Raw genomic sequence first — 24,633 nt, 5'->3', positions numbered from 1 at the left:
ATACCCATTCACTGAGCAGGATCACATCTGCCATTTTTGAGTCACCTCCCTACTTTAAAAGAGTCCTGAATTCAGCTTGGCTTGCATCCTGGAATCATGCAATAATGGTACCTGGAAGAAAAAGACTCCTCTGCTTCCTTCTGTGCTTAGGAAAAGGAGCATTTAACGGGGCACTTGCTCCTTCCCTGGCAGGCTCCCTTTCTTGGAAAATAGTTTCAGCCAAGCACCAGGAACAGAACTACCAGAATTTGGTGTATGGGCACTGACAATCCTGTAACACCACTCTGGAAAGCCACACAACCCTGGAGCCCTCTGGTCCCTGCAGAAGTCTCAGGGCTGTGTTACTGGTTTTTCCCTTGTCACTATCCTACAGCTACTAAGGCTTGAATGGGTGGAGCAGGGAGGTTCAGACAGATTAACAGATCATTGCTGAACCTGATGCCATAGAGATCAACTGAGGCAATGGTTCTCTGGATAGGGCCAGTCAGTGCAGAGGGAATGGCTGCAAATGCAGATCTCCTTCTGTCCTGTGACCCATAAGGGATAAGTTTCACACAGCTCATGTGAAGCTGGGCAGGACTCTTTTGTGGATAGGGAATATTTAATGAATCTTGATATCATGCATAGCACAGGTATTAAACTGTAAGGGAGAAACAGCCCTCATACTGCTCAGTTTCATGCATCCATAGAGATGGTGTGGTGGTGCAGAACACTCATAAACCCAGAACCACTCCCAGCGACAGCAGAACGAGTATGTGCACCAAAATAGACAAGCTCTGATGAAGTTTTAAACATGTCAGTCTTCTCCAAGAAGAGCAGAGCCCTCCCTGGAAGGCTGTAGGAGTACTCATATGCTACACTCCGAGGCACAGCTCTAAGTAGAGGGTATTGGAGCGATGTGGATCTCTGCTGTACTGCACTAAGGACAATATTGCAGACCACTGCTACAAGGCAGCTCGGCTCCACTGGCTGGAGACATCCCCTTCTCACCACAAGGCTGCTGTGGTCTGACAGCAGGCAAGAGCTCCACTCCTTCTGGCCAGCTTCAGCATCCCACTCTGGCTGCTCAAGAGCCAGGGACAAAGGACTGTGGCCAGCACCTCCCATCTAACTTCGTGTCAGAGGTGAGCTCACTAGTCCAAAAGATTTATTATTAGCGCCTTACTAATCCTTCACTTGTCCTGTTAACTGCAAAGCCCCTGGGGCAGGGCTGGCAGCTGTATCACCAAACACCCATGGTACTGATGAGGCTGTCAGGGCCCCGTCCCTCAGCTGCGGTCAGCACAGGCAGCACCAGCAGCCCTGTTTGCCCAGCAGATCTTTGTTCCAGGAGTGCTGCAGTGTGCTGCAGTGCAGTCCACACCGCTGTCTCCTCCCTCCCCATTGCCAGGCGGAGCACGTCCACTGCAGAGACTGGCAGAGACCTGGCCCCTCACAGCTACAACAGCTCCTGGAAAGGTGGCCACGCTCGCCCTGCAGGGAACAGCTCTGCTCCACACAGGTAATGCCACTCTGCCTAGCTGGGTACCAGCACTGGCATTTATTAGAGCTGAGAGCAGCAAGCCACACTGGGTATCACATCTGAGCCCTCAGCCTTGTACAGGCAGAAGCAGCATCTTTTTAAAAGAAGAAATTTGGCTTGAACAGGAGTAATAAACCAACAAGTTCAGGGCTGCAAGATTCTGGGATTTGCTACTACTCATTTAGGGGTCCAGAGAGAGTAATTCTGTACACCTGGAAACAAAAGGAGAAAACAATTCCAGCGAAACACAGAAGTACAGATTACTATTTTCTCCCCATTTTTTTTTTTTTTTTTCACTCTGGAACAGAAATGGACAGCCCTATGTTTGTGACTATTTCCCAGGCTCTTCTATTTGGGCTTTATGATCTGTAATGAGTGAAACCTCCACCTTTGTGATCACAAGCTAAAGATACTAAGAACTTCCTGTCAGTTTTTGTCAGAAGACTGAAGTTACCAAAGATATACCTGTCACCTACCAATGTCCCCAGGTACTAAACAAAACACTACACCAAAGAAATGAAAGCAGGGAATTTTTCTTAGGGAACAGAATTCAAAACAGCATCTGGTGCTCCCAGGTATTCCTATTCAGACACCTGGCAGTGCTCCTGGAAAATACTAAGGGCAGGACTAACTGGTTCTGACCAGATCAGGCATTTTAGAAATATGCTGCTATTGGTAAGATGGGAAGGAGAAACAAACATTCTAGAGTGTCAGCACAGCATGGCCAGAGCCAGAGCCCTGCCTGTGTCTAGAGGAGACCACCAGAATTCACCCAGATCAGGGTGTGCCCCCAGATGAGAAAGCTCCAGGCAGTGAATGAGGTAAGTGGGGCAGCAGTGCAGGGAAGGTGCTCCTATGCTGCCCATTTTCCAGGTGACCAAAACTGGTGCCTAAGCAAGCCACAATTGATGGCAATTCCAAAATTATTCATGTATGGTGTTTTCATTATTCTGTAGTACCAGTTACACCAAGATGTCCCTTTCAAAAGGAACCCTGGTCATTTGAAGTGCATGCACTGCACTAGTCTGCCAAAAAAAACCAAACCCCCCGCAACAAACTAACAACAACAATAAAAAATCTACAACAAAAACCCAAACAAACAAATAAATTCCAACCAAACCACAAAAAAAGAAAAAAGAGGGTTTGGGGGTGGGGTGCAGGGAGGGAGTGGGAGAGAGAACACCTTCCCCCAAGGCCTCTCCTGAGCTCAGCAATGAGGCAAAACACTCCTCTCCCACCCCAGCTAGAACACACACCAGCCTAGCAGCATTTTGGACGATGCCCAGCTGTTTCACACAGTGCTGATGAGCCAACAGATGCACCTTGCAATGCCTGAGAGAAGGGCTACAACCACCACAGGGCTGAACATTACAGCTAGCACTCTGAGAAGTTCAAGACCTTTTATCCTGTGTTGTTTCTCATTTTTCTAGTCACAATCTCTTCTCTTGTTTCTTTTCTCCCTGCTCACTCTGCAGGGCCGCCTGCTTAACAGGCACTGAAGTTACAGAACAGTTTCCACAATTCTTGTCTTTTACAGCCAGCAGATCATCTCATAACAAGCAAGTCTCTTGCAGTGCACTAAAGAGGAGAGCTCTACTACATAAAGATCACTATCCAAATAAGCTTTTCTCCTGCTACATTGTACAGGAAATCTAAACAGCCTGAGCCCAAGGAAATGTCTTTCACTGGAAGCACCCTCACTCTGTCCAAAGACAACAAAGATCTTACATGGAGACAAACGTATTCATGTATTTAAGGTTTTGCCCAAAAGTTCTGCTTTTGATGATAAGAATTTAAAATCTTCTAGTGAGCTAAAAAGTTAGACATGCAAATTTGTGCATTTATTGAGTTTTTCCACTACATATCAATCTAATAAACCTTTTAATGTTCTTTAGGAAAACTACAGAGAGTGTTTCTCAAGATGTTCTTCAAGGTTTCCTCCACCAAAGGTGATGAAAATAATCCCATTTCTGTATCTCCAAGAGACAGAATAATTTCACAGAAAATATTCTGAATACTGTATTTTTCATGGAAATTATCTTCTTCAAATTACACAATATCAATGGAACACCAAAATTACTTATTGCTACCATTCCCCACCATAAAAAGGAGAGGTGGTGGCAACCTGAGGGGAGCTGAGCTGTCCCAGCAGGGAGGGACAGGGAGGAGCTGCCTGGTCAGATTTTGACCAGTACTAAGTAATTGGTTTGAGTTTCATAATAATTTCCCTAAAACACGACCCATCTTTCAAGTGTAGAACAAGCTTCATTTTCATCTGCATTGTGAGAGAGACTACTACTGATCACAGTAATGACAGCAGGTTAGGTACTGAATCCATCTAAAGATGCAGAACAATCCTGGTACAAATCCTCTAAGGATACATGGTTGTTTACATCAGCTAGCATCTTACAGAGTAACAGCCTGTATGCTTGCACAGTTAAATGCAGACAACCTGGATGTTGTTTAACATTACTTTTTTTACCTTTTTATTGTTTTTCCTCAGGGTTGGTTTAATTCAGTGGTGTTTTCTTAACCCAGATCCCTTCACAATGAATTTAAAGCACACCTGTACCAACAGCTCGATCAGCCACCACAGCAGGCACTGAGAGTGGAAAATGCAGGGAGCAGAGAAGCTAGTTTAATCTCCAAGATTCTGGAAACCACACCTCCATTTTCTCCCTCAGTGCTCTCCAATAAACACTGAATTTCCTCAGTAAGAATCTGAACAGATGCCAGCCATCTACGTGACACAAGTTTTACTGGAGGCTGCAGAAGCACGTGCCTCGTGCAGCCTGGTAACAGCTCCTGACTGCACAGACCCTGTATTGACAGGGGAGCTTCAACACAGCACTTGCAAACACTTCACCCACACCCCCACGACAGCCCCATCCTGCACAGCTCTCCCCACTGCCTAACCCAAACCCTCTTCCAACAGCAGGATTTCTGGTTTTGAGCTGTGCACACAGTGTCCCACATGGGCAGGCACAGCTCAGAGCATTGCCTCTGCCCACACTTTATTACAACAGGTAGTAAATGCACACCATCAAACATCAGTTCTGCTCTTCCTCTGTGTGGTACCCAAAACACCACCGTGGCCCAGGGCATGGAGCTAAGAGAATTGCATGCACAGCAGTAAGTGACAAGCCCTACTCTGCTTAACAGGCCAATTTTAAGAAATGAGCACAGAGAGCTGATTTTCTAATCTCTGCACACTGCTGTACCAGACAAGAATACATCCCAAATGATCTTTGGTCCTTTTGCCAAGCAAGCTTCAAACAGCAAGAAACTGTCTGTGCCACACATGACTTGGCAGTGCAGCCAGAACTATTACAAGGGAAATACTGCTGAAAATACAGAGGAAAAATAAATGGGCAGTTCTCAGTAGCAAGTGTTGTTAACAACACTTGTTCTTTTTTCACACTCTCCCCTGGAGGGCTGGAGGTTTTTACCATGCTGCCCAACCAAAATTACAGACAGTTCTGGCTGGAAGAACTAAAGGATGAGGGTCCATGATCTCCTGCACATTCCACTGGGGCTGCATCTGTCCAGCATATAATTACTGCTCCCAGAATTCTGAACACCGAGCTAACAGTGGTGTGCAAGATCTGCATGTTCCCAAGCACTGTGCTTAGATAGTCTGGTGTGGAGGAGCCACTCTGAGGGCTTTGGCTCCCCAGCCTGTGCTGTTTCTTTACCAGCAATTTCTGTGTTAAATCATTCCCTGCATGAGCACACACAGACTGAACTGAACAAGTGTGACAGCTGAGCGATGTAAAAAAAGCCATGCAGCATGAAGACATTTTTCTGTTTTGCAGAGCAAGCCAGAATTCTCTCACCAGATTATCTCATACAGCACAAGCTGTGGGTGGGGATGGAAGCAGTCTAAGGCCACGTCACTCACAGTGCCACTGCTCTGTTTCTATTCTGCAAATCATCTGTCACTGATCTACAAAATCTTGTTCAATTCTTCTGTACAGTACAAATCCTGAACATCTTTCATGTTGCAGTAATAATTTGATAATTTAATGCTGATTTCTGAGGTGGCATTGTTGCAGGAACACCTATTTCTGAAATTAAACTGCAGTTACATCCTCAACGCCCCTTATGACAACCTCTCTTTAGCAGTAAGTTATTACAGGTCACAGTCTCTACAGCAAATGAAAGCATTTAAAATTCATATTCTAGGACGAATGCATATCTATGTTAATGAGGCAGGTCATTTCCAGGGCTTTTGATCAGCAAGAAAGGCCACAACTACTGAGGTATGAGATGAGGAAAACACTGTAATGTACACTCTAAGCCTAGGCAGCAGCTGAAAAAACTCCATGCTTTCACCCAATAAATGAACACTACTGGACATGGGCAGGAATGATGAAGTCATCCAGACCTACACACACAGGTACTGTCAGTGATTTTAAGCCATTAGTTCACCTGCCAAGGCACGATTTCTTACTGTCAACACTTTTCTCATAGTTCTTCCTGTGCTGTAGGACTTCAGCTATTACTCCCATGCCATCTGGGATTACTCTGTTCCTCTCTGTAACCCCCAGTAGCCAGTGCTGCCTCAAAACAGGGTGCTGCTCTACTTTATCACACCATTACTAGAAAACAGAAGCAAGAGGGTTGCTCAGGGTGACTTCTTCCCGAAGTGGGAGTCTCTATACCAACAGCAATAAAGCACTTGCTGCCCTATTTTTCAGGCTTCTCTTCCCCAGGGCTTAGGGAGGGCAAGGTCTTAATGCTATCCAGGAACAGCTGCTTCAGGAAACAAAGGAAAGTTTTAAACATGCCATGTGTACTTTATATATTCTAAAGGTAGAGCACACTGCCAAAGACATCACTTTTTGTGCTGTTTTGTCATTTCTATAAAAACTTGACTGCCTGAGGTCAGTCTCTGCATCTCAGGTCAGAAACCGACCTGATGGGTGCCAATGCTATGAAAAATCTACAGGAAAAATGCTCTTGGATGTATGCAAGAGCAACAGCCTGGGAGAACTTGCTGTGCTGATGCTCACCTGCCCAGTGCTAGTACCCAGGGCTCCTGGAGATTTCCTCCTCCTATGGACCACAAACAAGAAAAAAGCATTTCATGCCACACATGCAGTATTTGTGCTTACAGTACCGTGTATGATATTTATGTATGCATATGGTAACAATTCTGACCCAAGCCTTCTCTCATTAAATCTGCAACCTCAAGAGTCAAAATACTCACTCCAAAATCACCAGACTGAAGAGCAGTATGCTATAAAATAGCCTCTATTTGCTGCAAAGCTAGATAAATAGGAACTGCTGCAAGCTACAAAAGTGAAGCACTGGAACAGGTCAGCAAGTGAGACAGAGATCTCCTTTGCTGGAAGCTTTCATGAAGTCTGACGTCAGTCATGTTTACCCCATCTAAACTGCGAGCAGTCCACAGTCTCCTGAAGTCCTCTTGCTAGTCCCGCTCTTTCTGGCAAAGCACGCTGCAAAACAAGTTTTCCGATACCGTGGTGCGGAGCAGGCGTGTGTTTCCAGCATCCCTAAGATCCCCAAGAAGGTCTGGGCTACCGACCTCCCTCTGTGCCGTACCAGCTCAGAACACGAGGCTGTAGCTGGAGGCGCTCCGATGTAATGTGTCCTGCTGCACACGTGATGCTACAATTGGAGCGCTGTCACAACTCTGAGCCTGCATCGCAACATCACTCGGGAGGGGCTGAGGACCAACACGGGAGGGTGAGGACATGAAAACACGACAGCATCTCACAGCTGGGAGGACAGCGAAGGGGGAAGAGCGAGCAGCGAGGCGTGCAATCATCGTGGAAGTGCAGCAGAGTGAGGCACAACACAGAAGCATGCAGATTTAAACCCAAACAAGCACTGCGCAACACTTCATCCTGCAATACTTACTGAAAGCAGTACTTTGTCACATGTGCGCATCCACCTGCAACGGCTGGGGGTCCCGGACCCCTCTGCAGTCCCTCTACCTGCTTCCAGGTAAATAATGAGACAACACCTGGCACCAGAGGACTGACCTGGGAGTCTACAAGGCATCAGCGGAGGCTCCAGCCAGCATCTGGCGCAGACCCCGCAGCAGGGGCGGGCAGAGCAGGCTCCCCCCAGACCTGCTTGTCGTCTCTCGCATCCTCGCAGCCAACTGGAGCCCCGCCGTCCTGTCGCAGCGCCGGCGGGTCTCAGCGGTGCCACCCCCGCGCCCCGGCGGCCGCAGCGGACGGGCTAACGCGGGCCGGGCTAACGCTGGCCGGCATAGCTGGGGCTCGGGGCGGCCCGGCCGGCGGCGGCGGAGAACGAGCCCGGGCGCCGTTCAGCGGCCGCGAGCATCGCGGCCCGAGCGCTGGGGCCGCGGTCGGCAGCGGGCTCCGGGGGGCAGGGGCCGGCATGCGGGGACCGGCGGGCCGCTCCTCGCCCGCCCCGGGACCGGCGCCGCCGCAGAGCCCGCGGCCGGTCCACGGCTGCCGCCCGCCCCCCGGCTCGTCCTGCGCCGAGACGAACAGCCCGCGGCCGGCGAAGGCAGCGGCGTCCCGTGCGGAGGGTCAGGCAGCGGCTGGGGATCGGCGGCCGCCCCGGTCACCCCGGGCGCGCCCACGGAGCCATCGCCGCGCCCGACACCGCCTCACACGCCCAGTCCCGGGCGGCCGGCACCTGCCCCGGGGTGCGCGGGCACTTGGCAAGGGGGGAGCGCCGAGACCGCGCCGGCGCAAGTCCCGGGCGGAGAGCAGCGGCGCTGGGTCCCGCTGGGTCCCGCCGCCGCCCTCAGCCCCCCGCCGCCCCCATGGCGGGACGCCGGCCGCGTCCGACGGGCTCCGCGCTCAGCCCCGGCCCGCTGCGGCTGCGGGCGGGCGGCGGCTGCCGCCGCCTCCCATTGTCTGCGCGGCGCGGCCGGGCGGGCCCTGCCCCGCTCCCGCTCCGCTCCGCCGCCGGGCCCGCCCCGCCCTGACGTCGGCGGGCCCCATTGGCGGCCGCCGCCGTGTTTACAGCGGCCCCGCGGCGGGCACCGGCCGCCCGCCGCCCCCGGAGCGCTCCGCACACGGGCGAGTCAGGCCCGGGGCTGCGCCGTCCCCGGGTCACCTTCCCGCTCGTACGCACAGTCCTCATTCCGCTACACACACCGTGTTTGTGCTTTTGCTTATTGCTCTAGTAAGGCAAATCTGCAGAGCGTTAGAACGCGACAATTTCGGAGACTGTGCGGTCCCACGATTCACAAGCACAAGCCCGCGGGCAGACTCCTCGGGGCAGCAGGGCACGTTCAGTCATCGGTCTGAGAACAGACACGGCTTCCCAGAGGAATCCAATGTCTGACCGTGAAGTCGGGCTGGCTCAAAAACGACACTCAGCATAAGAAATGAAATACTCCTTGCCTCAATTCAATCACATTACGATCAAAATCGAAAAGGACAGTCTGGGAAATGCAGTCAGACTGTCTTCCTGAAACACTGTCCTCAATAATAGTGTGTGAAAGGAAAAAACCGCCAAACATGTCTCAGCAGGAATATAAACAGAACTGACAAATGCTCCACACTAGAGAGGAGTCAGTACAGGGGAGGATGAATAGAAACTTAAGAAGTTTACTGGATAGCTCTTATCAAGGGACAAGTTATCTGTGTCCTCTACCAATGCTCACACATCCCTGCAAGCTGCACCACAGCCTTTTAACATGGTACAAAACATTCATCCCTCTTCCCAGAGAGAACCCAAACAGATAATATTTTATGGGAAATCCAACATGTAAATACCAGTCACCTTTACTCAAATGGAAAGAGGAGTGAAAACCAGTGATATTGTTTATCAACACAGACTTTTTCCCTATGGCAAGTCTCTTATTGCAAAACATTCACTGATACTGAACACATCTCTCCTACCTGACTCTGGTGTCCTGCATCTCATCACACATTAAGAAGGGCATCTGGTGCCACTAAACAGACACATGCCATGGGTTTTGGTGATAACACTACCACTGTACAGGCATCATGTACCTGTCAAATTCTGGAATGCCACAGGCAGCACACACATGCTGCTTGCTCACAGATGATTCCATGCCAAAGTGAGAGTTTAGCTACCACTGGTATGGCCACATCATGCTAACGCAAGTGAGCCACCAAGCCCCACCTGCCCTGAATCTTTTTATGTTCTCCAGCTGGGAAAGACAGCCAGATCATAAACTGAGAACCCAGCAGGAGCTAAAGGCTGCCTGTCAGGTGCTCCTGCGTCAGTGCCATTTACATTCAGTACCCATCACGCCCTTGTCCAACCTGTACACACTTGACTCATCACTACACACATGGCCTGCCCCTATTTTTAGGTGCTGTCCTCTTTCCTGCAGATGCACAAGTGTAATGCCAACCGCACTCATAGCCATTTCCCTGGAATTTCTGATCACATCCCATGCCAAGGAAAGACCATCTCTACAGGCACTTTATGAAAGCAGCAAAGGCTTCTGCAGAGGGCAAACACAATGTGCTTTCCATTGGGAATCTGTACTGAAATGCCTTTATAAGTTGTTATGCATCTGCCATGAGATTATCTCTGCCCTTCAGTTCAGCCTTCAGTTCTTCAAGCCTCATTTGCTTTTTGTTTTTTTCTTAAAATAACCACTCTATCGACAGTGAATGGGAAGTGAGATCAAATGGCTGTAAAAGCACACAATGGCTTCTGAGAACTGAGTTTTACATAGAAAACAGAAAAGGCTACTAAGTTTATCAGCAGATATCAAGATCACGTGAGAGTGCTTCCTTTATGAGAAAAAGTTTGCTTTGAAAAGAAAGAATACCACTATTCAAATTAACTAGAAAAAAATGCAAGAACATCAGCAGCTGGTGTCAGCTGTCCATTGTGAAAGACCTAACTCACCCATGGTATGAAATAAGGAAAACTCAGAATAAAACAAGTATCTCTGTATAGTTCAGAAGAGGGTGCACAATCCTTCATGGCACAGCAGACTCTGATGAAGCAAGGAGCCCTTCAGAGGATGGCACAGAACACACTGCCTTTAAACTCCTTCTTTGTTCATTGGCGCAATTCCTAGAAGCAGAAGTGTGATGGGAGATGGTCTTACAACCCTTCCCAGTCATTAGCAGGACTGCTCCCTGATCCCAAAGGCCAGTACTTGTGCTGTGCTCAAAAAAAATAGTTATTTTTGTCTTAATGTAACTGAAAATATAGAGTTCACATATAGAGCAATTTTGACTTTTTTTCAAGAAATTTGTGGAAGGGAATTGTTTATATAAGCTTAGATAAGATGAAAGTTGCTTGTTCTTTCCCTAGGTGCTCCTGGGGTATGACTGTTAATTCTGGCAATGGTCATTCCAGCTGGAATAATGAACTGTGTTTTAACAATGCAGTGCAAAGGAACTCAGAGTGTTCCACTGAGTTAATGAAAAAAAAATTTAAATTCTTGTCAATATTTTGTGACTACAAATATTCCTCGAAAATCTTCCCTCAAGACTACGTAACAGTCAGTAGGGCAAGGATTTTAAGCAGGGAAATTAAAGCAAACAGAGAAGTCAGGGATTTGTGTATTTATTCAACTGATAGAATCAACTCACATTAGTTTTCACCTTGGCTAGCTAAGCTAACATTTGTTCTCCATCAGTAAATGAGAAGATGTAGCTGGTCCTTTAAATAACAGTGTAATTTGCTCCCTTTGGAGCACTGTGTATCAAGGCAGAGGCTTCTGATAAATCATGGTTAGTATAATTATTCAGTCTTTTTCCCTGAAGGGCCTCTGCAATGCAGCGGTCCTCTTACTTTTTTTTTTCCCCTCCCTGTTAGCAATGCCCTAGTTTGTTCACTGCTGCAGTCCCCCTCCCTTCCACCATCACCACAGCATAACAACCTCTAATTGAGAGCTGGGCTGCTAACCAAGCGCACCCAGAGAAACTGCAGGGACACCAGAGACAGCACTCACAGCCACCTTCCCAGCTCCTCCGAGTTCAGCAGCACTGAGGGAACTGTCAAACAAGGGATTCAAAGCCTACCCACTTGGCGTGCCAGCCCTGGAGAGATTGCTAACAGCTGAGTATCAATCACCATCACTCGCTATCAGCTGCACTCCACAGGCAGCAGATGAAAAGCACCTACAGACTCTTACGATCCTCTCAAGTCAAGCAGATTCGATTTTGATGCTGAACGTAAGACTTTGTGCACCTCCTCGTTAAGAGCCAGTTCTGTTTCTGTGTGCAACCTTGCTTCTGCAGCCACATCACAAACCTCTCTCCACTCTGCAATGCCCACAGTGCTCTGACTCCATGCTGCTCTTTGGAAGTGGTACCATCCCAACTTCTTTAGCATGTCCCTCTTGTACATGCCTTACCATCTCCCCATTTTCTGCTTAAATAAACACACTTTTTTCTAGACAAGCTCAAGTTTCAGAGTTCTCGGGAAAGACAATTTCAGGGTAGATGCTTCTCTCCTAGAAACTGGGCAGTATGATCAGCTTTCTATTCAGACAAAAAAACCCACTCCCTTTATAAAAGGCAGCAACATTTTGTTCACACCAACAGAGCTGATAAGACTTTTCAGTGAGAGGACTTTGATTAACGTTGCCACAGCCCTTCCTGTCAGGACAAACTTGTCCCTTTACGTCCCTCCCCACCAGGAGCTGCTCTGTCATTCACAGTTCTACACTTGGTCTGCTTTCTCAAGGAATATCCCATGCTTCTTACCGTCCAAGGACAGCCAGTCATGCTGGGAGGAAGGCAGGGTTGGCAGAGCTCTGGCTTTGTATTCAAATACCACAGAATTGGAGATGATCTGATTGTTGAAGGCAACTTGCAAAGTCACAAGCCCAGTGTCATGAGCTAAAAGGAAAGTACATCTTGTAAGACAGAGAACTCCCCACAGAAACCCCCAGTTAGGAATTATCCTGCAGAGACCCCATGTGCTAAATATTGGTCTGAGAGCAGGTGAAGAGATGGGGTGCTGAACAGTATTTTTGTGACTAGACAATTCAAAAGTCCAAAATACCTATTGGTATATTCAAACAATGGAGATTTTAAGCTTAAGAGTCATCTAATGGGTTATTCTAGAAAAAGGCAGAACCACATGTTTCTAAAGACTGAGCAGCCTCACTGTGGAAAGCTGGGGCCTAGCAATGAAACCAAGTTACTTGCATCCACTTGAAGTCATATACTGAGGACCATCATTAGTGAAAATCTCTTTGGGGACGTTAGAGGTGTTCTCATGCTGTAAGTAGCAAAGGGCAAAGTGTAGGCGAATCGAGTCAGCAGATCAGTGAGTGCACTCCTGAATAACAGTGATTCTTTAATCTGCTCTTTCAAAACAAAATGAATGCTTAGGATTATTTAAAATTACTTCAAATAATTATTTGAAGAAAAGTTAATTCAGAGATTCTAAATAGTATTTGTTGTGATGTGTTGTGATGTATCAAGATGCCTAATTGCTGTTCTCACTCTAAACTGGTCAAAGAAAAAGGAAAATCTCGATGCCAATGCACTTTTGTACATGTATATGACAGAATGAGGCTCCGAAACCCCCATGTGTAGGAGAGCAGCGCTGCTTACCTGGGCAGTAGCAGCGCAGTACCCCTGGCTGAATTAAAGATGCAGGCACTGAGATCTGATCAAACAGACAGCTGTAATTATTGCTGGCTTCCTGCCACGGGCCGGTTATCAGGACTTTTACTCCTCCCTGTGAGGAAAAAGGGAGAGACCCAAAGGTGACAGGAGAGGCCAGGGCGGGAGGAGCGCGGCCGGACGCGCCCGCCGCCCCTTCCCCGCGGCCGTGCTGCCCTCGGGCGGCCGCCGCCGGCAGCGGCAGGGCGGGCACGGCCGGCGGGAGCCCGGGGCCAAACCCCGCCCGGGGGCCCGGGGCCAAACCCCGTCCGAGGGCCCGGAGCCGGCCGGGGCCGCTCCCCGCCCGGGGGCCCGGGGCCAAACCCCCTCTAAGGGCCCGGGGCCGACCGGGGCCGACCGGGGCCGCTCCCCGCCCGGGGGCCTGGGGCCAAACCCCGCCCGGGGGCCCGGGGCCAAACCCCGTCCGAGGGCCCGGAGCCGGCCGGGGCCACTCCCCGCCCGGGGGCCCGGGACCGGCCGGGGCCAAACCCCGTCCGAGGGCCCGGGGCCAAACCCCCTCTGAGGGCCCGGGGCCGGCCCGGGGCCGCTCCCCTCCCGGTGCTGCCCCTCCCGGTACCGCCCCACCCTGGTGCCGCTCCCCGCCCGGTGCTGCCCCTCCCGGTACTGCCCCAGCCCGGTGCTGCCCAGCCCGGTGCTGCCCGGCACGGGGCCAGCCGGTGCTGCCCCAGTCCGGTGCCGCTCCTCCGCCCCTCCCGGTACCGGCCCGGGCCTGCCGAGCTCGCCCCGCCGGCAGCGCCCGGCGAAGGCCGGGAATGAATGCCCGGGCGCGGCCCCATCGCCCCCGTGGAGCCGCATCCCCCCGAACCGGCCAGCGCCGTGCTGCGGGCCAGGGAGCCCGGCCCGGAGCAGTTATCGCACACCTCTGTACAAACAGCGCTGGAAGGCCGGGCCTGTCAAAACAACACCCCCCCACCGCCTTTTATTTATTTAATTTTTTAAAATTCTAAATAACCTCTTCCCATCAGTGGCTCAGTCTCCTCACACATTCCTTCGCAGCAGCAAGGTCTGTGCTGCTGCCATTTTCAGCGTATGGGGCATGTGATGGACTTTGGAAGTCAGTGAGATGGAGGGAAATGCTGAACTCATTAAGGCTGTGCAGGCCTTGAATTATTCTACTAGGAACATTGGTGACAAATGTAGGGAACAGCTCCAGTTTGCAAATACTACTGCTCTAATGGGCCTAGGCAACGCCATGAAGCCATCATGTGGGGAAGACCTGGCTTTCAATGAAATAATAGCTTTCTGTTCAGATGCTTCCTAAGTGAAGAAAGGGCCCTGTCAGGATAATGAAGTGCTTAATTAAAAGTACACTCAGACATGCAAGCGGCCTTGAATGCTCTGACTTGGAGACAAATATTTTAAAGGCCTTTTCAAAGCTTCCACAGAACAGTTCCCTTATTAACAAAGCAACGAAAGATAAATCAGTAAACACAAGCGAGTAAAAGCCCTGGACTTACCTCAGGGTAAGACCATTCTGGTGAATAATCTGTCACCATGAACAAGCGCCCACTCTGCTGCAGCAGCCCCAAAGTGCCTTGTGCCGCAGCTGCCGAGACCACCTCAGCCACGTGCATGTACGCCATGGTGCTGGCTCCGTTCTCCGTGCTGCTGAGCTGCATGTTGGCTTGCTGCGGGCTGCAGCAAGGAATGCACATTTCGGCCTGGTTGTACGTCGCTCTGTTACTGTCTTCAGGCTGAGACAGTCCAGCACTGTCACCTGACACCAGCTGGTGTCCATACAGAGCGTTGCTCCCACCTTCTACCGATATGAAATCATTAATTAGATCAGAAAACTGGTTGCTGAAGGAGATGTCAAAGTGGTCTAAGTTAAGCTCCATGTTGGAAGAGTTATTTAAGCTAGGATGGGCCACAGGATAGAGTCCTTGTACCATGTTTCCTTGGAGAATAGGGAGGTTGTTTCCATTCCTGATACCCCCGTTGGCCTCAGGCTGCAAGTAGTGTTCTGTGTTGCAGGCTTGAAGATCCCCTGATTTAAGTAGATTTTCATTTCCTTCTGCCTGCTGGGAGGTCTCCATGGGAACTTCAGCTTCTGCAGTCATAGCCTGGAAGTTTGCTTGGAACTGCATGAGCTGGAGAGAAGAGGTGGACTCTATTCTGGTTTCCACTGTGCCGTTACAGTTGGACGTGGTTTGGGACGAGGACTCTGTTTTCACATTGGAGATTCCTAACGTGTTCACAAATGAGCTACCTGTGTCATTCAAATTGTTGTGAGTGTTTTGTTCAAGGGGAAGAGGTTTGCTGGCATCCTGCAGAAAGAAGCTGGGGGAAGGGGTCTGATGGACGTGAGGGCTCTGGACGGTCTGATTGAAGCTGGAAGAATAGTCCTTGTTGGAGTCAATGGCACTGAAGTCCATCTGCTCCAGGGTGGTACTTGGGCTCAGACCTCCTCCAGATGGAAGTAAACCTGAACCAGTACTGAGTGTGAGAGTGTTAGATGCAGAAGTGGAGGAAAATGCTTCTTTGGACATCTGTTGTTCGAAAGATGTGTCCTCAGTTTTAATTTCTTTTGTGAGGGTTGTATTGAAGTTGAAGCTACGTTCTGTTGTGGGTGACTGCCTTATGTTGGTATTGATGCTGTCACTTTTCATACCTCCTCCACCATAAGTCTGCCCTTGCTTGGGATTGTTAAGAAAACAGTCTGGGTCAAAATTCATGGTGGTTTCTGGAATTTTCCTATTTCCTTCTAAAGTTGTGGAGAGCACAAGTTCCTCAGAAACAGTGCTGGGTAGCATCGACAAGCTCTCTGAACTGCCAGTTGTTGGAAAAGCAAACTTGTGTCCATCTGAACTCACAGCAAGTACCAGTCCTTGTGCAGCTGCATCTGAGGACAGAAGGTGCTGATTTGGGCCAGATGTGGGTGACATTGTGTACACAGCTTCACTGGTGACCTCTGACATAAATACGGTGGCACTTTGTGACAAACTTCCCATAACTGATGCTACAGCCATGCTGGACACACCAGTGACAGCCGGGCTATCTGCCATATCTGGGTCGCTGTTTAACCCGCTGCTGATGGACACAGGAGAATTCTGGGTTGTGTCAGGGACCTCCACCTGGTTGGTGGAAGAAACCTCAGTGCTGTTTTGATGGAGCAACACTGGTTTTGCCACTTTGCCATTCCTCTTCTCTCGACTGGAGGCCTTGCCGTGACTGTGCTCGTTCTTGCCTTCAGAGACATCGTTATTTTGTACCTCTGAATGAGTGCTGTACCCACCTGTCCTTGGTTCAACCTTTGGTGATATGATGCGGTGTTTGGCACTGTTACACTTGTGATGCACACTGCTTCCTGCCCCTGTGCCAGAAAACGACAGTATTTGCTGTTCAGTAAATACAAAATTAGGACAATGCTAGTTGTGTATCTCGTGGCTGTAGCAAGGGACAGCTATGCTTGTGCAAACATGTGTGACAGTAAGTGAGTACACACATGAGAGAGCAGGCGATATCTTGAAAATAAAACAAATTTCTCACCACTGCAAGAAGTACAGGTCCTGTCTAATGCACAGATCCACTGAATGCAGTAACAGCAACCTCACAACAGGCATTTAGGGCCCCCTTCCCTCACCCCATGTAGCACCTGCCCCCTTCCTCCCTGCCCCGATCAGGCAGAGGGGAATTGTGACAAGTTTCAGAGTTATTTAAATGTGCATAATCTCAGTGCAAACTCTGCAGAGCAAGTGCTGCTGTTGTCAGCTGTGGCACAGGGCCCTGTTCCATCTGCCCCATGGGCAAGACCTCAGCCCCTGGAACACTTGCTCTGCTCTCTATGCTGGGAGATGCTGGGAAGTTTGACAACCACTCTTGGGGCACAGATGCTGAGCAGTAATCTGGAGGTGACAGATGCCACACCATGCCCCTGTCCCTGGCATCACCTTGCTGCCTAGACTGTAGCCCACATCTTCCTGTCATCACTGCCTTACAGTTGCCAGTCAAATTATTGAAGTAACCCATTAGCCATGCAAAGCATTCTTGCCCTCCCAAAAGGCTGGTGATGTGTTTCTCTGACTCTCAGCCACTCCTGTGCTGACAGACACACTGTACTCTGAGAGGAGCACACAGAGCACACAGCACTGGAGCTGCTGAAGAATGTTCAAGCAAGGGCCACCAGAAGAAAATCCTCCATGAATTAAACCAGCCAGCACCTTTACTGGCCTGTAAAGGTGTCATCACTTGCATTCCTGAGAGCTTGTAATCAGGCAGGATGAAGTAAACAATTCTGACTGCAAAGGCACCTTAGTCACCAGCTCTGGTGCAGGGACTGCTTTTGCTGTTTAAAGAACAGCAGCCCATGAATTTTTGATGTTTCTTTCCTTAATTGATTAATTTTCCCTAGAATGAGGTAAGAACATTAATTACAGAACTGTAGAATGACTGAAGGGGGAAGAAGCCTCCTCGCTATAGCTCATGGCTACAATTATAAATGCCAACTTCTGGGGAACATAAAGCATCCATGTAGCCACTGCAATTTGGTGAATCTTTTGTTGCTTGCCCTTGAAGAGGAACTTCTCTATTATGTGTTCAAGATTTGAATGAGGTCACTTAAAGTAGTTCAAGATAGTGCTTTTGAGACTAAATACAATATTAAATCTCTCTATTCTCCTAGGTATAGAAATGAACAGGAACAAGGGAAAGACTTTCATGCTGCTGTATTTGTGGATGACAGTAAGGGATTGGGAATGTGTATGTCAATGTGCAAGCCAGTTACAAAACAAAGCAATACTGTTGTGTTAAAAAGCACTGAGCAGACTTAGCACAAGACAAAACATCAAAGGGAAGAATAAAAGGATTCATGTTCAGATCTGCAAGCCTGGATCAAATGCTGAGCCTTAAGGGGTGAATTTTAATCCAAACTCAGGTATTTCAGAGGTCATCGTTCTTATTTAAGCCTTGATTTTATAATGCAACTGCTCAAGAAAAGAAGAAAAAAATAACCCTTTGAAGCACCAACAACTTTCCTTTATAAGCTTTGCTAAAGACTAGTTAATGTGTCATACACTTTATTTGACCAAAGTGCTAGAAAAGAGCAGCTATATAGCAGATGAGTTGGAAAGTGAATCACTTAGCTTTCCACTGTCTGTGGGAAATGCTAACACTAAGGATGCTGTTTCTTGCTGCTGTAGTGTCATCCAAAACAAGGTCATCTCCTTTAACAAGAAAGAGATCTGTATTTTCATGATATCTAAATAAGACCTGTCTTATCTCAGAGGTACCTTGCAGTTAACCACCTGAGCACTTCTCCAGAGAAGTGAGCTGCAGGGCAAGGAATTCAGTGAAGCTGGAACCATATTAGATTTTGAGGCTTTGGTAACATAATTTGTACAGGTAGAAGAGAATGTACCTTTTTGAGCAGCTCGTGTATGAACTGCATTTATTAGAAAGCATTGACATTTCCTCCAGAAGTTCCAGCTGCATCTTTTTGTGCTGGAGACCTCTCCTGTCAACTCCTGAGTTCGTTGTGTCCCAGTGTTTCATGAGACAGCATTTTTATCACCTCAGTACTAGAAACCCTTCTCCCAGCCTGGATGAAGCTGAGTCACTCTGTGCCCTCCCAAAGTACTCACCCAAGGTACCAGTGCAGAGACAGTTGTGTGTTCGAGGCTGGGGCTTGGTCTGGTGGCTGTCGAGGATCTGCTGCACGAGCTGTTCCACTGAGAACCCTGAACTGCTGTTGCCATTGCTGCATGTCCACTTGATGCCATGAACTGCAAAGAGAACGGCAACATTTCCCATCAGAAACTCAAAATCCTGCCAAAACCATCAAAAGCCACTCCAAATTACCAGCAAAAATCTATTCCTGCTGCTTTCTGTCAGAACTGAAAGGAGACCTATAAAAAGCAACAGTAATGGATCCTGGTTTAGTGTTCTCTGCTCCTTGGTATCAACAGGCTTCCAAAGGCAATTTCTGAATTAGGTATGTATAGAGGAAAAACTCCTCAGTAGAGTATCTGGCTCTGTTTCAGTCTGCTGCTAACAGGGACTCTGCACCTGCAACAACTCTCTGTAGTGCCAGCAACCTTCACTGAAAACCCAAAAACAACAAAAGACTTGGTTCCATTGAAGTAAAGCAGTATAATTCCAAGGAGCATTTTGGAATCTTTTTCTGTCTAATATGAAAACAAAATCAGCTTTATAGTAAAATCAGCAGCCAAAAATACACTAGAGTAACAGCAAATGAAAACCTTCTGCCAGGTCCTCATTGTCAGACCCCGGGTGACAGCAGTGAAGGCTGACTCATTTTTTGGGAGTGACTAACAGACACTGTGTGAGCTCCTCCTCAGACTTGGATGACCTTTTAGTAATTTGGGAAAATGGACAGGTGGATGATGTTACAGAACACGTTGCAAACTGAAGCTCTTTTCTTGGGAACTCTGAGGGCTTGTTAGCTATTTAAATAAGAATGCTAGACTGCATGCAGATACATGATTTGAATAAAGACTCCCTCTCAGAATATTTTAGTTGCAAAATTTCCTGTAACAGTGATATTTGCAACCTGACTTACAATGGAAATGGCACTTATAAAATATTTTATCCATAATAACTGACTCAAAGCATCTTCTGTCTCTTTTAATGTCTCTCTAAGCAATTTATATGTGCATATTATTTATTTATCCTTTAAATGCACCACAGCTCATGTGCAGATTTTGTAAAGTGCTGGAAAGTGACAACATCATTTCCAAGGTGTCCTCATGCCTGGCAGCTTCTTTTCAGGAGAGTCTTTGCCATAGTCTATCAAAGCATGTTCCTTGCATGTTGTGCTCTAAAATCCTTAAACCAGAATACACAAAATCAAAGCTGAAAGTCCCACGGACTTGGGCTTTGTAGTAAATACTCAGATCCCTGCGTGGTGAAGGTCCCTGATGTGAAGGGAGGAAATCCTGGAAACAGCAGGCTGGGCTGATGCTCCTGTACAGCCACAGGCTGGGGCACAAGCCAAAAGCAGCATCGTGCAAGGAGATCAGAAGCAAATGAAGGGATGTTTGTGACATCTAATGATTGTGGTCACAGGGGCAGCATATCCTGTGAACAGTCTTTTGTTCTTCTCTCTGATGCTGCTCACTGAGTGTGTCACACGCAGCTGGTGGAACAGAGCTCCTGGATCTGCTCTGTGAAGCAGTTTTATTGCTTTTTTTGTTACCTGTTGCTGTACTGCCTCCTCACCCACTAATGTCACTTTGCCTAACAGCATCTCATCTTGGTCTAGTTCTATACTACAGAATTCACATTGCTATTGGCCATGCTGGATAACCTGCAGAAATACTGTAAATCAGGTTTACAAGTATTCTTCCCCATATCACTATTTAAAGTGCTGCAGATAGTTTTGTAATAAGTCTCTCTATGTTTGTTTGATGACCACATTTATTGTTATTGTACCCAACAGATTTTGCTTTCTAGTATATTCACACTTTTGGATTTCCTCTTAACACTCAGTTTCTGTTCTTACATCTAAGTTAGACACACTTGCCACTTCACTACCTCTGCTCACATTCATTTTATTATTTAAGATACATTGTTCTGTCACCAGTGATATTATGTCTAATAAGTGATGTCTAAATAGCAACTTTACAAAAAATACATTGTCAATGAGATCAGAATGCATATTAAGCATTTTGGATGCTTTCAGCTATACAACACAAAGTTACTGAACTGCAATTGTTATTGATGAACTTTGCATGAGGTAATTTCTGGTGACTTCAGAAGCGCTGTGCTAAAGAAGTGAGCTGGTGTTGGGTACAGAAAATCTGTTTTACAGCAGGATGGCAGCTCTGCTCCTTACTGCTGCTAAATCCTGGGATGAGCAGCACATCGTGGGGGCAAGTTTGGAAAGTGGATCATGGCTCGGGGTTTGTGTATTCATGATGATGGTTCTTAAGTCTGAATCAAGCTGTGAGCTAGGAGTTAAGGCATAATGGACAGCTTTATAGCTGGGTACTTAGAGAACCATGCCTATTATTTTCAGGTCCTTCCAGCATAGCAAAGTCCCATGGAGGATCAACTGCTGCTGAGGAAAGGTCCTTCTCTAGCCTTGCTCCAGCTGATCCTAAAGGGCTCTGGCTCCAGCTTCTGTCCACGTGGTGCCACTTTTTTTTGGTGCTTATGTTCCCCATATGCTATGAAGGTTATAAAATAAAAAGCCAGTGAAGGGTAACAGATTGCAAAAAAAGAATGTCTGGATGCTTAATGCAAATTATCCACTATCTTGGCACATCCAATATGCAGATTTTCTTCCTCCCTCTTTTAAAGAAAGACTCCTGTGCCTGGTGAATTGTTAGTACTGAATACCAAACACTATCAAGATGGCTTTTAACATGTCACGCTTGGCTTCCTGACACATAATGAATCAGCAGGAAAGGAGATTTCTATAGGGAAGAAAGTGCATTATGCAAGGAAGGCTAATAAAAAGCATACACACATACTCTTCCTGCTTCTTAGTGGTTCAAGAAGTGAAACCACTGTAGAACTATGTTTGATTAAATATAGCCATAATATATAAACACAAAAGGGGAAAAAAAAAAAGTCAGAAGCTTAGCAGAAATTCTGGAAAGGATTTTTTTAATCCGGATTCCTGTTCAGACTTCTACTGCATTTCTTGATAATTTAATATGAAAGCTGTGAACTGCTTCAACACTTCCCTTTTCAGTGAGAGCATGGAGGGGTCTAAAAGCTGCTGCATTACAGCAGCAACACATTCCTGCTGCCACACACCCTCTGCACCAGGCAGTGCAGCCAGGCAGAGCTACTGGTGCTGCACTGGGCGCTCAAAGGAGAGAAGTGAGGCTGGGGGAAGGTCCACAGCTCTGAGTGCTAATGCTGCTGCAATCTCTTTTTACGAGCTTGGGCACTCACCTGTCTTCTCTTTCTTCCTTTTTGAAAAAAAGGCAGTAAAAATAACCTTCTGATAGTACCCATCAGCTCCTTGTTCATTAACACTGCCAGGACTTTGACCACCATGAGCAAAGGAATGAAAGATGATCTGAATTACCAACAAAAAGGCTGCTCAGAATCCAAGGGAAACTTGCACACAGATGCACATGACTGTCCAAGCTTTTTACACCACCTTGGCTATTTCTGCCTTCTGCTGCTGCTGCTGCTACTCAGTCCTGCACAATTTCCAGGCCTGCAGTCCTCCTGTCTTGCAGATATCTTCCTCCTCCTCATCACCTGAACTCTACCTCACTGTCTCATCATCACTCTAGCTCTAACACCAACAACGCCTGTTTCCCTGTTTCTGTCCCTGTGGTTTCTCTAGCCCAAGCAAAACTTGTCCCTAAAATACCCTCCCACATTTAAATCTGATAATTTCACCCTCTCTGAATGCTCTTAGACATTTCTCTTTGCCACTTTTAAGCATTTTACACTTCCTGGTTTTATTCCAAAGACCTTGCTCTTCCATACCACCCCCCCAGAACACAGCTTACACATACATGTACACATACAGTACATTATGAAGCCATTCCCTATACCCTACATGTGGCTCTCCTGCCCCAGTTTGGTAAGTCTTTGTTACTTGAGCAACAACAATGAGCTCTCCCCCATGAAACTGGTAGGTTGGATAGACTGATGTAGCTGGAATATCTAGAAACATCAAGGCCAGGTTTCTGTTTGCCTCTGCCTCCCGATGTATCTTGACTGCCTGCTGCAAGCCCTGGTGTCAGAAGTCCTGCCCTCAGCCACTCCTGACCCACACAAAGCGCTTCAAAAATCCCCAAAGTGTGGCTGGGAGCATGAGTGGGTCCTTTGTGCAGCTGCCCATTCCTGCCTCGCTGCCCACATCCTGCTCCACCAAGTGTTGACACTGAGAGGTGTTTCCATGGCGATGGTCAATTGGAAATGGCAGCCTTGTCCCTTCCATTTCCACTGTGCTTCTGCTGTAAAGGCCTTGCTCTGATTTCTCAGTTTGGCTGAAGGATATTTCCATTAGATTTATCCTTTCGTACTCAGACGCCCACACACAGTTTAGCTTTGATTTTCCAGCCTTCCATTTCCACTCCTTACTGGTTGTGAAGGACAGGTTTACCTGAGCCTCAGTGCTGGGGACAGCAGTGACACCCCCTGAATGCTAATGTCCTGCACGGACTCACAGGGGCGTTTTGCTCGCAGCTGTTCTTTCAAGAGATGTCTGCCTCCAAAACAACGAGTTTTGAAAGCAAACCTTCAACCTTTTCCTTGCAGGTTTACTCAGATGCAGAGGGATGCTCCCAGGGCAGCCGTGCTGTCCGATGTCCCTTGGAGGGGGCCAGCAGGACAAGGCACGGCTCTCCCGAAGCCGCTCCTGCCCCTGGGAAGGCCGAGGCTGCTCGCACATGGCGGAGCAGAGTGGCAGATGTGTGGTCCTCGCCCTGCTCCGGCTGCGGCTCAAGGGCACCATCATCATCCTCCTCTTCCTCTTCCTCTTCCTCCTCCTCCTCCTCCTCCTCCTGCTGCCGCTGCCAAGAACCGCGGCAACGGCGCTCGGCGGCCGCCAGGTGGCGCCAGCGGATAAGGAACGGGCGGCGGGACCGGGACCGGGATCAGCACCGGGAACGGGACCGCGCGTCCCGGACCCACACCAAGCCCAGAAACGCCTCCCCATTTCTCTACGGTTATCTTTTTTATATTTTTTCTCCAGTTTTATTTGCCTCTTTTTTTTTTTTTTTTTTTTTTTTTTTTTAAGCAAATATCTTGTCTTATTTGGGGATAAAAAAATTCCTCATAAGCACAGCCCACACACCGAGAGAGCTTTGAGCCTTTCCCAAAGCTCCCAGCCCTCCTCCCTGGGGGTCCCAGCCCTCCTTCCCCAGGCCACGTCTCGGTGGCACTGCCAGGAAGATTTGACACCTTTGCAGATGCTCTAGGACTGAGTCTGCCAGTCTGCCAAGTGCTAACAGGGGAGATAAAATACTAAGGAAGAACGTGAAACAAAGGCTGGTGTGCCTGTAGCCTCCTCAGAGAGGTTCGGCAGTTGCTGCATCTGGTTTAACACCCAAGTTTGAGGGGGTCAGGAAACTATTTGGTTTAGGTTTCCGCAAGTTAGTTTCTATTACTGATAATGGTGGGTTCCTACTGGACTGCTGTCAGCACTCAGCGGGATCATTTCACTTTGGTGTCTCCAAACGCAGCTGAAAGGCACCAGGTGAAACACAGCTCCTAATTTTTTTCTTTTGGCCAAGTGGGACTGTCTACGGTCGGTGAAATTTGACCACAAGGGAAACTGTTTCCCCACAGAGTGACCCATTTAGGCATGGGATCAAACTTCCTCTGGGGACATAAATACCACCGCAGATCTCAGAGGAGAGGAAAAGTGTATTCCTGCATGAGCTGCACACCTGCAGTAGTGAAGGGGAAGGTGAGAAGCTGAGCAGGTGCTGATGAGCAGGAGGCTGATGCTGGCCACACAGACAATGGGAACAGGGGTAATCAAAGTCCAAGTGGTGGGTGGATATAAGAACCTATCTAGCACCTTCTATCATGTTCTCTTTTTAATAAAAACGCAGACTATTGCAGTAAAACTGGATGTCAGCATTAATA

At 48.2% G+C, this 24,633-nt stretch overlaps 1 protein-coding gene across 13 annotated transcripts in view; it reads right to left on the bottom strand.

The window, feature by feature from the left end:
* CAMTA1 (calmodulin binding transcription activator 1) overlaps nucleotides 1-24,633 on the bottom strand; it is a 223,662-nt gene that overhangs the window by 27,325 nt on the left and 171,704 nt on the right. For 10 of the 13 annotated variants that reach the window (XR_012051660.1, XM_030289466.4, XM_030289472.4 and 7 more), the window contains exons 7-10: nucleotides 18,690-18,830; nucleotides 14,568-16,423; nucleotides 13,039-13,165; nucleotides 12,181-12,315 (exon numbers count right to left, since the gene is read on the bottom strand). Coding sequence is in view for 10 of the 13 variants with exons in the window: in XM_030289466.4 (XP_030145326.1) it covers nucleotides 12,181-12,315; nucleotides 13,039-13,165; nucleotides 14,568-16,423; nucleotides 18,690-18,830 (2,259 nt within the window). In the remaining 3 variants the exon portion in view is untranslated. Of the gene's footprint in view, nucleotides 1-6,911; nucleotides 7,132-7,408; nucleotides 8,404-12,180; nucleotides 12,316-13,038; nucleotides 13,166-14,567; nucleotides 16,424-18,689; nucleotides 18,831-24,633 lie in introns of those variants that run through there. The other 3 variants (XM_030289477.4, XM_030289476.4, XM_030289478.4) reach the window with 3 other exon arrangements.

Source organism: Taeniopygia guttata, chromosome 21 (genome assembly GCF_048771995.1).
Source record: "Taeniopygia guttata chromosome 21, bTaeGut7.mat, whole genome shotgun sequence".
Lineage (NCBI taxonomy): Eukaryota > Metazoa > Chordata > Aves > Passeriformes > Estrildidae > Taeniopygia > Taeniopygia guttata.
This window is presented reverse-complemented; position numbering and strand designations above follow the sequence as displayed.